Source organism: Colius striatus, chromosome 18 (assembly GCF_028858725.1).
Source record: "Colius striatus isolate bColStr4 chromosome 18, bColStr4.1.hap1, whole genome shotgun sequence".
In the NCBI taxonomy this organism is placed as follows: domain Eukaryota; kingdom Metazoa; phylum Chordata; class Aves; order Coliiformes; family Coliidae; genus Colius; species Colius striatus.
Window position 1 is genome coordinate 3,237,967 of NC_084776.1, and position 12,945 is coordinate 3,250,911.

General features: G+C 34.4%; 1 protein-coding gene across 2 annotated transcripts in view; it reads right to left on the reverse strand.

Moving 5' to 3' along the window:
- CEP112 (centrosomal protein 112) overlaps nt 1-12,945 on the reverse strand; it is a 157,148-nt gene that overhangs the window by 123,218 nt on the left and 20,985 nt on the right. For both annotated transcript variants that reach the window (XM_062010711.1, XM_062010710.1), the window contains exons 9-10: nt 2,000-2,086; nt 16-115 (exon numbers count right to left, since the gene is read on the reverse strand). In XM_062010711.1, the coding sequence (XP_061866695.1) occupies nt 16-115; nt 2,000-2,086 (187 nt within the window). The remainder of the gene's footprint in view (nt 1-15; nt 116-1,999; nt 2,087-12,945) is intronic.

Sequence of the window (12,945 nt, forward strand, 5' to 3'; positions counted from 1 at the left end):
GAAGATAAAAATCACCTTTTTTCTCCAGTTTTCTAATCGTCTCCTCAGCTTCACTTTGTTTGTTTTTGTAGAGGGACTTCATTACCTCTATTTCATCGTTCTTTCTATCCAAAATCTGTAGGGAAAATTCATAGTCCTTTAACAGTCCAAATAACCAGAACTATGAGTGCACAAAATGGTATTCACTGATGTCTGTCAAAGGACCTGCCTTCCAGAAGTGCTTAAGTCATCCAGGACTGATTAAATCTTAGTAATTTTCACAGCTAAGTCTGTGAAGCCATAAACAAAGGATTGATTTAGATAGATGTAGGCAGCAGAGTAGATTAAAAAGGAGTTTCATATTTTTTGAGGAGGTCTTCTAGTTTTCTTTTAAACCTGGGCTGATGTTGTTTTTCTTGAGTTCGGAAGTTTCATGGTGCTACTACTACAAATAGAAAAGATTGTTTCCCTTTTTCATATTTATGTTGCCTAATACTAGGAAAAGCAGCTAAAATTCTCAGCAGGCTTAATGCTTAATCAGTGAACTTCATTCCACTCTGTTATACTTTACCAATCACAATTCTTTGTGTGTATTCCAAGAAACAATGGGTTGGGATAGAGCAAGTCTATGAGGTGTAACTATGTTCACATTCCTGTACATGCTGATTTAGGGGGAAAAAAATGCTCAAATATTTGCACACATTGAGATTAGTGTTTTAATTTAAACTTTCTGTTTAAGATAAACATTAAAGTCACTGAAATCTTATAAGAGTGCCCCAAATCTCTCATCAAAAAGAAGCTTTCATCTTAAAATAATATTACTCCATCTGCATTAAATGTTTTGTGTCTTTAAAGATTAATACGACACTATTTAGCCTTTTCTAAAATATCCAATGCTATTAAACAACTTCAAAAGACAAAATTCTAACATCAGTTAGAAAAGGATGACAACTCAAGGGATGAGAAAGTATTTAAACTATTTCTTATTCTCACAAAGCTGTTTCCTTTAGTCTCTGAGCTTTGCTAGCTGGTTATGCCTGCAGACTTTGAGAACAGATGAGCCAAATATGCACCTGACCAAATATTAACATCCTTTCAGGAGGCTTTGATGTGTCATGGTGTTGTGTCAACTAACTTCCTCCAAGCCTGTGACTCAGTCTTAAGAAACAAAACAGAGGTAGTGGTTAATGCGAAGCTTACAGTAGGATAAGTCACTATGATCCTGATGCTGAGCACTGAGCTCCCATTACTTTCCTGGCATCAGAGTGCTTCAGAAGGCACTTAGCAGAATTTGACCCCACATGTTTTAAACATGGCATTAAAAGTAACAGTATGGTCTTTCATAGTCTTTCTGTAATCTTCCCCAAAGTGGTGTTATCCAACACAATAAAGACAAATCCAACTTAACCCAAAGGAAGTATATCGGGTGTCATTTTATTGCTGAGAAGAATTAAAAGCCACATACAGCTTTAACGATGCAGTAACATAAATAACAAACTGTTTATTGACCAGCCTGTGCTTTAAGATATAGAGTCACAATAGAGACATGAGAACAAGCACTACTGCCTTAGTAGGAACTTGGGTGATACACTTGTAGATTTTCCAACTCCTGGGTTTTTTGTATTTTGTTCATTAAAAATTAAGTATTTTCGTTCCTGTCTTTGTATAATATGAGTGTTTTCTCTCTAAAAGAAAAATCATAGGTTTATGATTTCACGAGCATATGAATCCATAGAAGCCGTTAGGCTGGTAAAATAAGTTGTCTTGTTCAAACAAACAAATCACCTTGTATTTTCATCTGCTTTCTTCAGGCATTTTTTCCCTTCCTAAGTTTATATTATCATAGAATATTCTGCATTCCTATTAGCTTATGTAAACTATTACCTACAATCTTGCTTTAAAGGAACATTAATTGCAATTGTGAAGTTACAGTACAACTGTTAATTATTTATTATAATCAGATTCTCTATTATTTTGTTTAAGATACTGTCTTTGGAAAAAAATTACAAAGACTTCTTACCTTTTGAACATCAGTATCATGCTTCTGCTGTAATTTAAGTTTTTCTTCATGAAATTTACCTTCTGCTATTTTCATTTTCATGTCCAGCTTTAAAAGCAAAAGAGAAAAGATCTATAACTTCATTCAAATAAATTACACTAACGACCTTTGCCTAACTTTCAAATTCTTCATTTGCATCTTTGAGAAGGCCATGCGAAGTCACTAATGAAAAAATGCTATGAAACATATATTCAATTCCTTCATATTTTCCTATTTAGTTGATAAAACCATTACAAAAGATCTCAACCTAAAATATTTATTTAGAAGATGGATTTTTAAGATGTTTTAGCTGGCAATAAAAACAAGTGCTACTGGCCAGAAGAAGCTATCACCCTTTATTTAAATAAACACTGAAGAACAAAACTTTTAATATTTCTGTTAATATAGCAAGTATGGTAATCTTGCTTTTATTCTTTGGGCAGGTGTTACATTTGTAGAAAGAATGTCCTTTGGCACAGATGTAAGTTTATTTTTGTTAGTTTTCTATTACTCATAGAGTTCACATTATAAACACATTTCCTTTTAAAGGTTGCTTATAATGGGATCAAGGATATTACTGCTGAATTTGATTGCTAAAATACATTTCCTGCTTGTGTTTGTTCAAAGTCATGTACTTGAACCCTTCTGGCACAGTAACACATTGCCACTTCTTACTTAAAGTATAAGTTTTCATCTCTAAAGTATTTTTAAATCTCCTGCGTACTTTCAGGACGTCATTGGTTAGAGACTGCTTTCAGGACTCCACCATTGTGACATATCTTTTGTGTTTCTCTGTTTTCTGAAATACTCAAAAAGTGACCCCTCAAGTCCAGATTCAGGCTACTGCACTTTCATTTAAACTTTTCTACTGTTTAGAAAGTCAGCTGGACAGAAAAGTCTCCTCAGAGTGACAGGTCCCAGCAACACCCCCTCATTTAAAAAAAGGACAAGACAAAATTTTTGGGGCAAAGTACCAACATCTGATGAGAAGATGACCTTAAGTAGTCTGTTGCCAACAGAAAAATTTGTATTTACCTTCTAGATGTTTTAAGAGCCCATGGTGCTGTGGTCCATGCGCCTGGGAGATGGACACTGGACTCCCATCATCATCCAGCTACTTTCAGTTCTCAAATTTTTATTTAGCTCAACTAAGAACCCAACTTCTAATATTCTCAACTGACAAAACTCTAAAGGAACCAACAAGCATTATTCATTCAGTCTTTATTTGTATTCCTTTGACTTAAAAAAGTTAGTCATGCAAACATGAATCCTTATCTAACATGTACAAAGAATAAATACAGTACAAATTAATAATTATGATTATTTTCCAAGATATAGTTCTGTTTATTGTGATGTGAAAATTTCACTATGTTATTGTGACTTGAAAACATGAGCTACAAAAATCCAAGTCAATTCAAAAATGCAAAATGCTAAGTAGAAAATACAGAAGACTACTTGAGAACTGAAAGCAGACAACCCAAGAACTGCAAATTCTTTCAACTTCCAGACTCCACATCCACTTATACCAAAGAATACTCCTGTTTATTACACTGTGTATAAAGAGGCTATCTCTCAAGACTAAATAGGTACATAGTATTATGGAAGCTACCAAGGGAGAAAAAAGTTAAATTGACAATTAATCCAGAGAAAATAGACAGTATTCTCAGCTGTCAGCTAACTCTTTTATCATCCAGAAATAAGCATCATGAAAAACAGCACGTCCTATTTGTGAAATATATGCATATGTTTATATGAAAAGAAGTATCTGCAAATAACCCTCCATCAGTGACATTATGGAAGAAAATTCTAGTACCAGGTGATAAGTGTTGATTTTTTTAAGAGAGCATAGTAATCCACTCCCTGATACAGTTTGTGAACATTCCATAAATAAATATGAAGGTCTTGTAAAAATGCAAATACTACAAAATAAACATGAGACTCCAGTCTACTTGAATTACATTAAAAGCTTATGAATTACTGATGTACAGCTATTTCACTCAATCAGCTATTTACATCTATAGCTATTCACAAAAATACACAACATTTAAAAGTCATTAATAAACTGAGAATGTCTTGGTTGATGTAAATTAATCCTTAGGAGTTTGCATCAGCTGAGATCTGGTCTACATTTCAGTACCCTGTAGGCTGAGAGAGCATTAAAATAAATCCAACTCTAAAGTTTGTCTTCTACTAAATATTGACATATATTTTCAAGGGATGGTGATTGTTCTCAGCCACAAGACCGTTGTCCCACAGGTTGACAGCAGAAATCCCTGTGCTTGCAGTTGGCTCCCAGTCCTTGTCATTTATCTTCCACTTAACACCATTCTTGCACTTGCACTAGCTCTCATCCATTTTAGTTCATTAACTCATTGCACTAGTTTCAGTGGAACAGGTATTCCCTAAAATTTCAGATTCTGGGACTACTTCCCACAAAGGACAGGTAGTTGCAATCAAAGAACAAATGTGAAAAATGTGTCCAAGGCAGCTCTTAATGAAGGTAAAGAGTGTGACAAGAACACAGATGACTGTTCCTTCGAATACTAAAAAACCTTCTTTTAAAAAAATCCCGAAGACTCAACTCCTCATCAGTGAGACTTTCAAAAGTACCTTCAAAGTCCTCAACTTCAATAAACTTAATGAGCTTCTGAAGGTTTTGCACCTCATATGTTTTCCTGATTCATCCACAACTTACAAAGTTTTGTCCATTCAGAACTTACTATATAAATAAATGTGAGGAGCTCAATACTAAAGTGTTTGAAATCCAACATTTGAATGCACATTGAGTTTTCAGCTAGTCTTAAGAGGAAAACTGTGTTTGTAACAAGTAACTGATAAAAAAGAAAATAAAATCATCTACATTCTGTAGTGATCCATAGCTCCAAAACACATGTATCTTCATCACAACTTCTGGAAGTTTTAATTTGAGCATTTGCTGTAAAATAAAGATATATTCATTTAAAAATCCTACACTGACAATTTCTTCTGTGAAACACTGATAGAAAGCCAGAAATGGTAAGGATAAGGAAACTGTGTCCTATAGCAAAGTTCGGAGAACTGGTTTCATTTATAAATCTGCTTTCCAAATCATCCTTTGCATACAGCAGACTTCCAATCTCATCCCATATGTAGATAAAAAAATTATGTCATGTGAAAAGTGATCTCATTAAAGCTAAGGTTGAAACAAATGGGCTCACTGCTTCACAACTGGGAGTGAAAATTCTCCCCTTCCATTTCAAAGTTTAAACACATTATTAAATAGTAATTTCAATAAAGGAGTATCTTTCAAATTAAAACCATACCAAAGTGAGCCAACCACATATCTGCAGTTACCAAATGTCAAATCTCATTTGCTAAGTTAGTCTCAATTTCCTGTGGAATAGCACTTTGTAATTTTATGTGCTAGTCTTCCATAAAGTGCTTTTTGCACTTCAGCTTTGTTTTATTTATTAAACACATATTGAGAAACAAAATAACCCACAACAGCATCAAAGCCCTTCATGAGTTTTAGGGAAAATAGATAAAAACAACTTAGAAAAATCATTCACCTTGTCTGAAGCAGTTAACTGTTCAGTTTTAATACCTTTTATTACCAGTTAAGAGTCAGCAGAGAACATGAGATTTATGGCATTACCATTTAGGGGAGAGAAAAAAAAGTGTAGCTATTTAGCTATAGTTGAGAAGCTTGCAACTATGTATGAAATGCAGCCATTGCTGTTGCCTGAACATCATTCCTTTGGATGTCTGTCATTGTTTATTCTCCTTAAAAAGAGTATGAGGCAATTAAACCCTAAGGCCATGTAAACATTACTGATGTCAAACATCTGTGCTGTCCCTGTTATTTAAAGCCATGGAGGGTGGTATCAACAGAACTCCTTTTATGTGCCTAGTCACACTTTCTTCCTAATTTAAAAAAACAAAACATCATCAAAATCAGCAAACAGTTACCTGAAAATGAGGCTTCATTGTATCACTGTCCTGTATTTTCATAGCACAGGTTAGGTACCAGCAAAATTTAAAGAATGACTGTCAAACTGACAGAGTCTGATCTGCAACTGTCATACATCTTTGGCTTCCAAAAAGATGGTTGTATCAGAGTTTTTCATAGCAAAAGACAAACATTCATCTTATCATTTACAAAAGTTGGAGAAACAATTAGATACCAGATTCAAATCAATAAGAAGACTAACAATATTAACCACAGATTTCTTTGAACTACTGATCACTGTTCACTTGTCTTCATTACAGGGACCACCCGTAAGCCAGAGGTGGCACCTTGAAGGTTTAACATCCATCAGATTTTAGGGGGGATATTTTACAAAACAGTATTTGCTGCTTGCCAGAATTTTTTCCAATTCTATGAATATGTGGGGGAGGGAGGAAGTGAGGAAAGGGGAGAAGGATGTAAACAATGAATGAGAACTTCAAAGTAAGAACTAACAATGTAGAACAATGACTTGTATATCTTACAATATACGACAAAACTTGTTTGTCTTGGAGTTATGCAGCTGCTAAAAGAAACCAGTGCACAATACAAAGCTTTGATATTTTCATAGAAGAAAAAAAAAACCCAAATCCCACAAAACCAACAAACAACCAGAACTTTCTACCAAATCATGTTTACTCAATTTTTGCATCCAGGGTTAAAAAAATAAATCCCAGTAATTTATGCAGTGTTTTAAACTCTATAGGCAGGCGACACAGTACTGGGAAAGCAGTCAAGTGTTATTTTACATAAAGACATGCTGACTCCAAGCAAAAGTAATTTAGAATAGTGTATCTCACATCATAATTAACAAGCTACCTTTTCCCATTCTGTTTTTTATCTTATTTGCTACCCCAAGAAATTTTTAGGACTACCTTTGAGGTATATTAATACTTTTAAGATTTAGAGCAATGGAAGTGTTAGAATAACTCACTAAATACCTAAAAGAAAATCGCTGACATGAAGAAAAGGAAACAAATTCATACTTTACAATTGTATATTTAAACAGAATTTTCTGCAGTAAATATAAAATTTAATTATATTGAAGCTAATCTTCCATTTGGAAAAGTGCAAAATTTGCACTTCCTTACATTCAGATGTCTGTAACCCGCACACTTGTCACATAATATGTCACATATTTAATGAGCAGCTTCTACCTACTTGCTTAAATAATTCTGAAGATAAATATCTACTCTCAAAGTGTTTTTAAATGAAGAGAAAAATGCATTATAGTGTGAAATGAAAGTGGGAAGGGTAACATATAAGATGCATACAGAAATATATCTCCTCTTTCACACGTGGATGAATGTGGTGATCATATTCCCTTTTCAGAACAAGCAAGAGCTGGAAAACTTTCACAATTAAAATGGGCAAAGTACATTAGGAGAGAAGATTCACTGATGTTCTGGATCTGTAGTAAAGTGAAATGTGCATATCGTGACCATGGGTCTTACAAGCACAAGCAGATTTGATTTCCTTGCAAGTGCAGATGGAATTGTAGGAGCACACTGTACAGGAGAGCCTAGAGACCTTTACTCAAAGTTTAAAAGTGTGTAGTTTTGCTACCTATCTGATTTTATTTGATGTTTCCAAGACCTAATCAGACTTTAAGAATAAATCCTATAAATTACAGGAAGTCATAAATAAATTTTCCTAATGGAACATCACACACAATAGAAGCAGCTTTTCCATCTGGGATTCACATTAACATTGGACATATTTCTTGATGTTTGTGCTTATCATCTGAGTGTAAAACAGAAATAAAAAGAAAAACTACATTTTGAAACAGCAGATTATTAACCACTCCAAATTCTGCGCTGACTGGCAACAACAATTTCATTCAATTCAATGCTTAAGGTGAAATAAATGTCTTGTAAAGTCTCTGTTGGAAAGGGCTTTCAGTCTGGGCAAACCAGAGACAGATTGAAAGAAAAGCAGCATCAAACAAGTGAGACATGCAAGCCAGAAATTAGGATGTTAAAAGACCCTTTATAAACATGGCACTTTGCCCAGATTCAAAGGTCCCTCCACAAAAGTCTATGTTTATGATCTGGACTATATTATTTGACCTAACAAACATTTATACTTCAGATATCTAACCTTCTTTGTATCTTTACTCTTTAAAAACACTACAACTGCTACTTCCAGTTATAATTTACAGAGTACTCTTTGAAGAGAAACTTAAGTAAAAAATTAATAGCCACTAAAAATGAAAGGCTTTGTTCTAAATCAAACCATACCAGCTTTCCCCTGTCAAAAAATGCCTGACTTTTAAAGTGACACTGAACATTAATAAACACTTGCTGTATACAGAAAAATAATTGAATGGACAATTGTTCCTATTCATATGTAAATGTCATTAGTCCCTTTCAAGAGAGAACAATGTATTTTTTCATAGATTCCTAAGTTGAGAGTGGTGGGAATATGGAGTAAAGCATACAGCTTTGTATCCAAACAACTGTAATAACTTGAAATGGTATTGTTATTCTAAAACAATGTTTTATATAACTAGTAAATATAACATGCCTATTATCACTACAGCACATCATATTATTTAATAGCTTTATTTGGAGAGACAAGTGTTAGACTTCCACACAACAAAAATGTCTAGCAGAGACTCTGACATCAGCAAGTACCAAAAAGGTCAAAATGTGTTTAGAAATTGTGAAAGAGGATCCACAGTAATAATTTATTAGATGTAATTTCATAAAAAAACAACTAAAAATGCAACAAAATGAATTTTCAATTGTCAGCACTGAAAATTGAACCCAGTTGAACCTTATGAACAGACAGAAATCACATGGTTTTAAGGGGAGTTGGTAAAATCTGAGTATAATAAAATATTAGTTACTATTTGAAAGCTTCACCTAATACTGTATAGTGCCAAGTCCATTGAAGCAAGTAACTCTGTCAATACACATGTCAATAGCATTTATTTTTTAAAAAAACAATAATAATAGGAAGCAAAATGAAGTTGTATTTCAGCAGCTACTGAACTTTTTACATCCATTTCAGGATCTCTTAACACAGCCATTAGAACTGTACTCCTACCGTTATTTCACAAGTGCAACATGTAGCTATAACAGTGTATAGTATCTACTTTTTTTAGCCAACATCTTCTCCCTTTAAAACCAGGATCTATACATGTTAAAAAAATAAATCAAACTTACTTTTTTTTTTAAAGAGACACACTTTGAGGTAGAGATTAATCACACAGGAAAAGATTAATTCCCAGCTGCTTGGCAACCATCTGGACATTCTACTGGTTAAAACACTAGTCTGAATTGCTAACCTACCTCTTTGATCTTTCTCAATGTCTCCAGCACATATGTGCAATAATTAAAGACATAGTTCACAAACTATTGCAAAAAAATAAATAAGTAACTGTTCATATACGTATAGAACTCCATGACCAGACCAATTAGTATCAGGAATTATAAATCACAAGTCAGTTTATGAAAACATGTCTCATCCTGACATACAGGGTATGTCTCACACCAGTCTAGCAATAAAATAAGGTTTGGGGTTTATTACGTTACATTCTGAAGAGTTATCAAAGCAAGACAGGATGCGATTTCCTCACACAGAAGACAATGGACAACTTGCACATGTTGTTAGGAACAGGACATTAATCAGTCAGGAATCATGTTAACAGGAGACAAGATTGCTGCATTTTTAAACATGAACTAACAGATTATTATTCAGAATGATTGCTTAGTGGTGAGAATCAGTTTACAATGGAATTCTCAATATAAATCAGCCACTGCATTCAAAATAGACATCAGGTTTGTGGATAAAAAGAGCAAATTCAAACAAATCAGAATATATTCAAAGTCACAGCACACACTGCTTGGAATATTTTTAAGAGGCATTTAAACAGTATTTTCAGAACCAAGTTGTCAGAAGAAAATAGTTATGGAAAAGCAAAAACCAAAACAAAAGCAATAGTTATGTCACATCTGCCTTTTCGCGTTTTCTTGCCTCTTCTTTCGGGCCCCATTTCTGTGAACAGAATTCAGCATGCATTCATACATTTTGACATGAACACTGACCAGAATTTAAAACCTTAACAACTTTCACACCTTGGAAACCAGCAAGACATTTGTTTACAAGCAGAAGCACAACTTGGACAGTCCTGGGTGACCAGGACAACAAAAGAAGGGAAACAGTAAAGGAAGAACAGTGGAAGTAAAGAACACAGGCATCAGAGGGAAGTAATAAATTCAAACATACGAAGCTCCAGTTATTGCAAGATTCAAGTTTTGGTCCCACTTACAGATTCCTTTTCAACTCAAAAGCTTTCAGAAAGTCCATCAAAACCACTCATCTCTTATTAGTAAATATTTCTGAGCTTAAAAAGCATAAAACAGGATCACCAGCCCCATTAGATGTCTAAGTTCCTTTAGCTGTATTTAGCTCTCCCAATTCTGTATACATGTATATCTACCCATCTACTGAGCAGATTTAAACTCTAGGGATGTTCATACACGGTAGCACACAATTTATTTCATTATAATATTCAATAGAACAATATTGATATATTTTGTTACCATTCTTGGAAGATATGACTGAAATCTGTTTTCACTAAGAAATAAAAATCAAACCCATGATCTAGCTAAAAGCAAAATAATGTTAATTTTATATTGATAAAAGCTCAGTTTAATGAGTCCTCCTCTCATGATACTGGCTCCATGTAAGTTTTATTTATTGCCTTTATCTTGACATGATTAAATGTTTAATTAATGCATTTAAATACTTTGCTCTAGAACAGAGAAATTAAGAGGAAGAAACCAAAACCAAAAGCACAATGCTCACTGATCACTAGCTCCTAACTGCAGGGATACATATCTCAATCTTCAAGTTTTTGGAGTTAGCTTTTTCCCCTCCTAAAACCCCACCTCTTTTCTATGATAGCACCAGCAAGTGTTATTCCCTTTCCCTCCCAAGTTCTACAACCTTGTTTCCTCCCTGCATTCCTTCCTCTAGATTCTATGTATGGTGCCTTTTGGGGACAATCTGTAACGCAGCACTCATGCAAGTCTGTCCAATTGAAGTTATAATCTCTTGCCAGATAAGTGAGAAGCACAGTAAATCTCCTGCTTTCAACACCTTAAATTCAGAACACTTTTAGCCAGACCAAGACATAACTATAACATCATCACTGCAGCACGCTGATTTTATCCTAACGCAAATATATCACTAGTTCTCAACACTTGTAGAGCAATAAAACTATATACATGCTTCCATCATCTTTATAAACAAAAGTTATGAAAAGCAATAAATAGGAGTGCTGATTCACCAAAAAAACCCAAAAGGGAAAAACATAACAATTACAAAGATAAAGATTCTAACTAGATTTTTGAAAAACGTTGTATCTTAGAATACCAAACCAAGGCAGCCTTCCCCTTTTTCATCTTGCTCTGGTCCTCAATGCATGAAAGTGCATTTTCAGGGGAAAAAAAGATCTTCTTCCTATTCTCTAAGCTATCTTTGACTACCCAGCTCATCTCTCCCTTTCTCTGGACATATACGTGCTCTTCTTCAGTCCCCATTCCACATGATACCTCCCTCCAGGTGCACTGCACCAACTCCTACTCCAGCTGATTGGATGAAAGACAATTTCTACTGTGACTGCTTTAGTACACAAGAGGTGGGTAAAGCATCTGTGCTCCACGGTCCAAAGAGTTTATTACTGGATTCCAAAAATCAAAACAGAAAAGTGACAGAAGCACAGTGATAAAGTCAACAAAAACACTGAAAATGCTCCATGATCTCAGTTAACCCAGAGAGATGAAGCTTCATAATACCGTTATTGCACAAAGCACTGAACTTGCCAAGTTGACTAAAAAAATAAGTATTTACAGGGTGGTATATAGCTCAGTACAAGTTTAGTCCTGGTGTTAATTTCTAACCTGCAATTTAAAAGAATGAGAAAATTATTTCCAATGTTGTTGCCTCAGATTTGTTCAGGTTTCATTTGCTGAGTCTAGCTAAATAAATATCTTTGCTACAGAAACAAAACAGAAGGAAATTGAGAAAAACACTAAGAAAAAATGAATCCTGACACAATGAAAAACTAAAACAATTTCTTTAAAGAAAGGCAAAAGCTTCTTTAAAGGATACTACCTCTTTGAGAAAGGTTAACAAAACACTGTAATTTATTAACACAGCTAAATTTGGGTGCTTTTTTGTTTTCAGAAGAATTTCAAACCTATATCACAGCAGTGATATTGGTTCTGTTTTCCTGAAAGAAAAAAAGAAGAGGGGTTTCATCCCTCCTCTGCTCTGTGGGGTATTGGGTGGCACGCGGGATGACCAAAGGTGAAGTTCAAAGGGAGGCTTGTTCCTGTTTATCAAGATAAGCCAGCCATACCATTTGTTCCATTTTGCTGTACTGCTGAAAACTGATATATTCCTGTTTTGTTGCATCTTCTCTGTTTGAATCCATGATTTTTCGCCCATGACAGTTTCCCAAATGGCTTAATCCATCTCAGTAGTATTTGGGGAAAATATGACTAAAACCCACTGCCTATGCTATTCATATTTTCATCAATCTCTGATGTGGTTATCATTGAACACGGCCATGTGTTTAGCATTACAGAGTCAAAACAGGTGCAGGAATGGTTTATGAACAAAGGTCTGAAGGTCAAAAGTAAAACACCACAGTTATCCTATTTTATGTTCTCTCATTCCACTACAAAGAGGTTAAAAACAGTTAAAAGTTTACTAATACTCTTTTGTACAGTCCTATTTTTCTGTTTATACATTTACATTCTATAAATGAAAAGGCTTTATTCTCAGTTCAGCTTCACAAACAAAATAAGATGAAAACACACTTTTCTACTTAATATTACACACATGGTGATTGTGAAATACTGTCTATAAGGTTTCCAGTTTAAACCAGCCCACAGTTGAATACCATTAGCAAAAAGCACTGGATTTT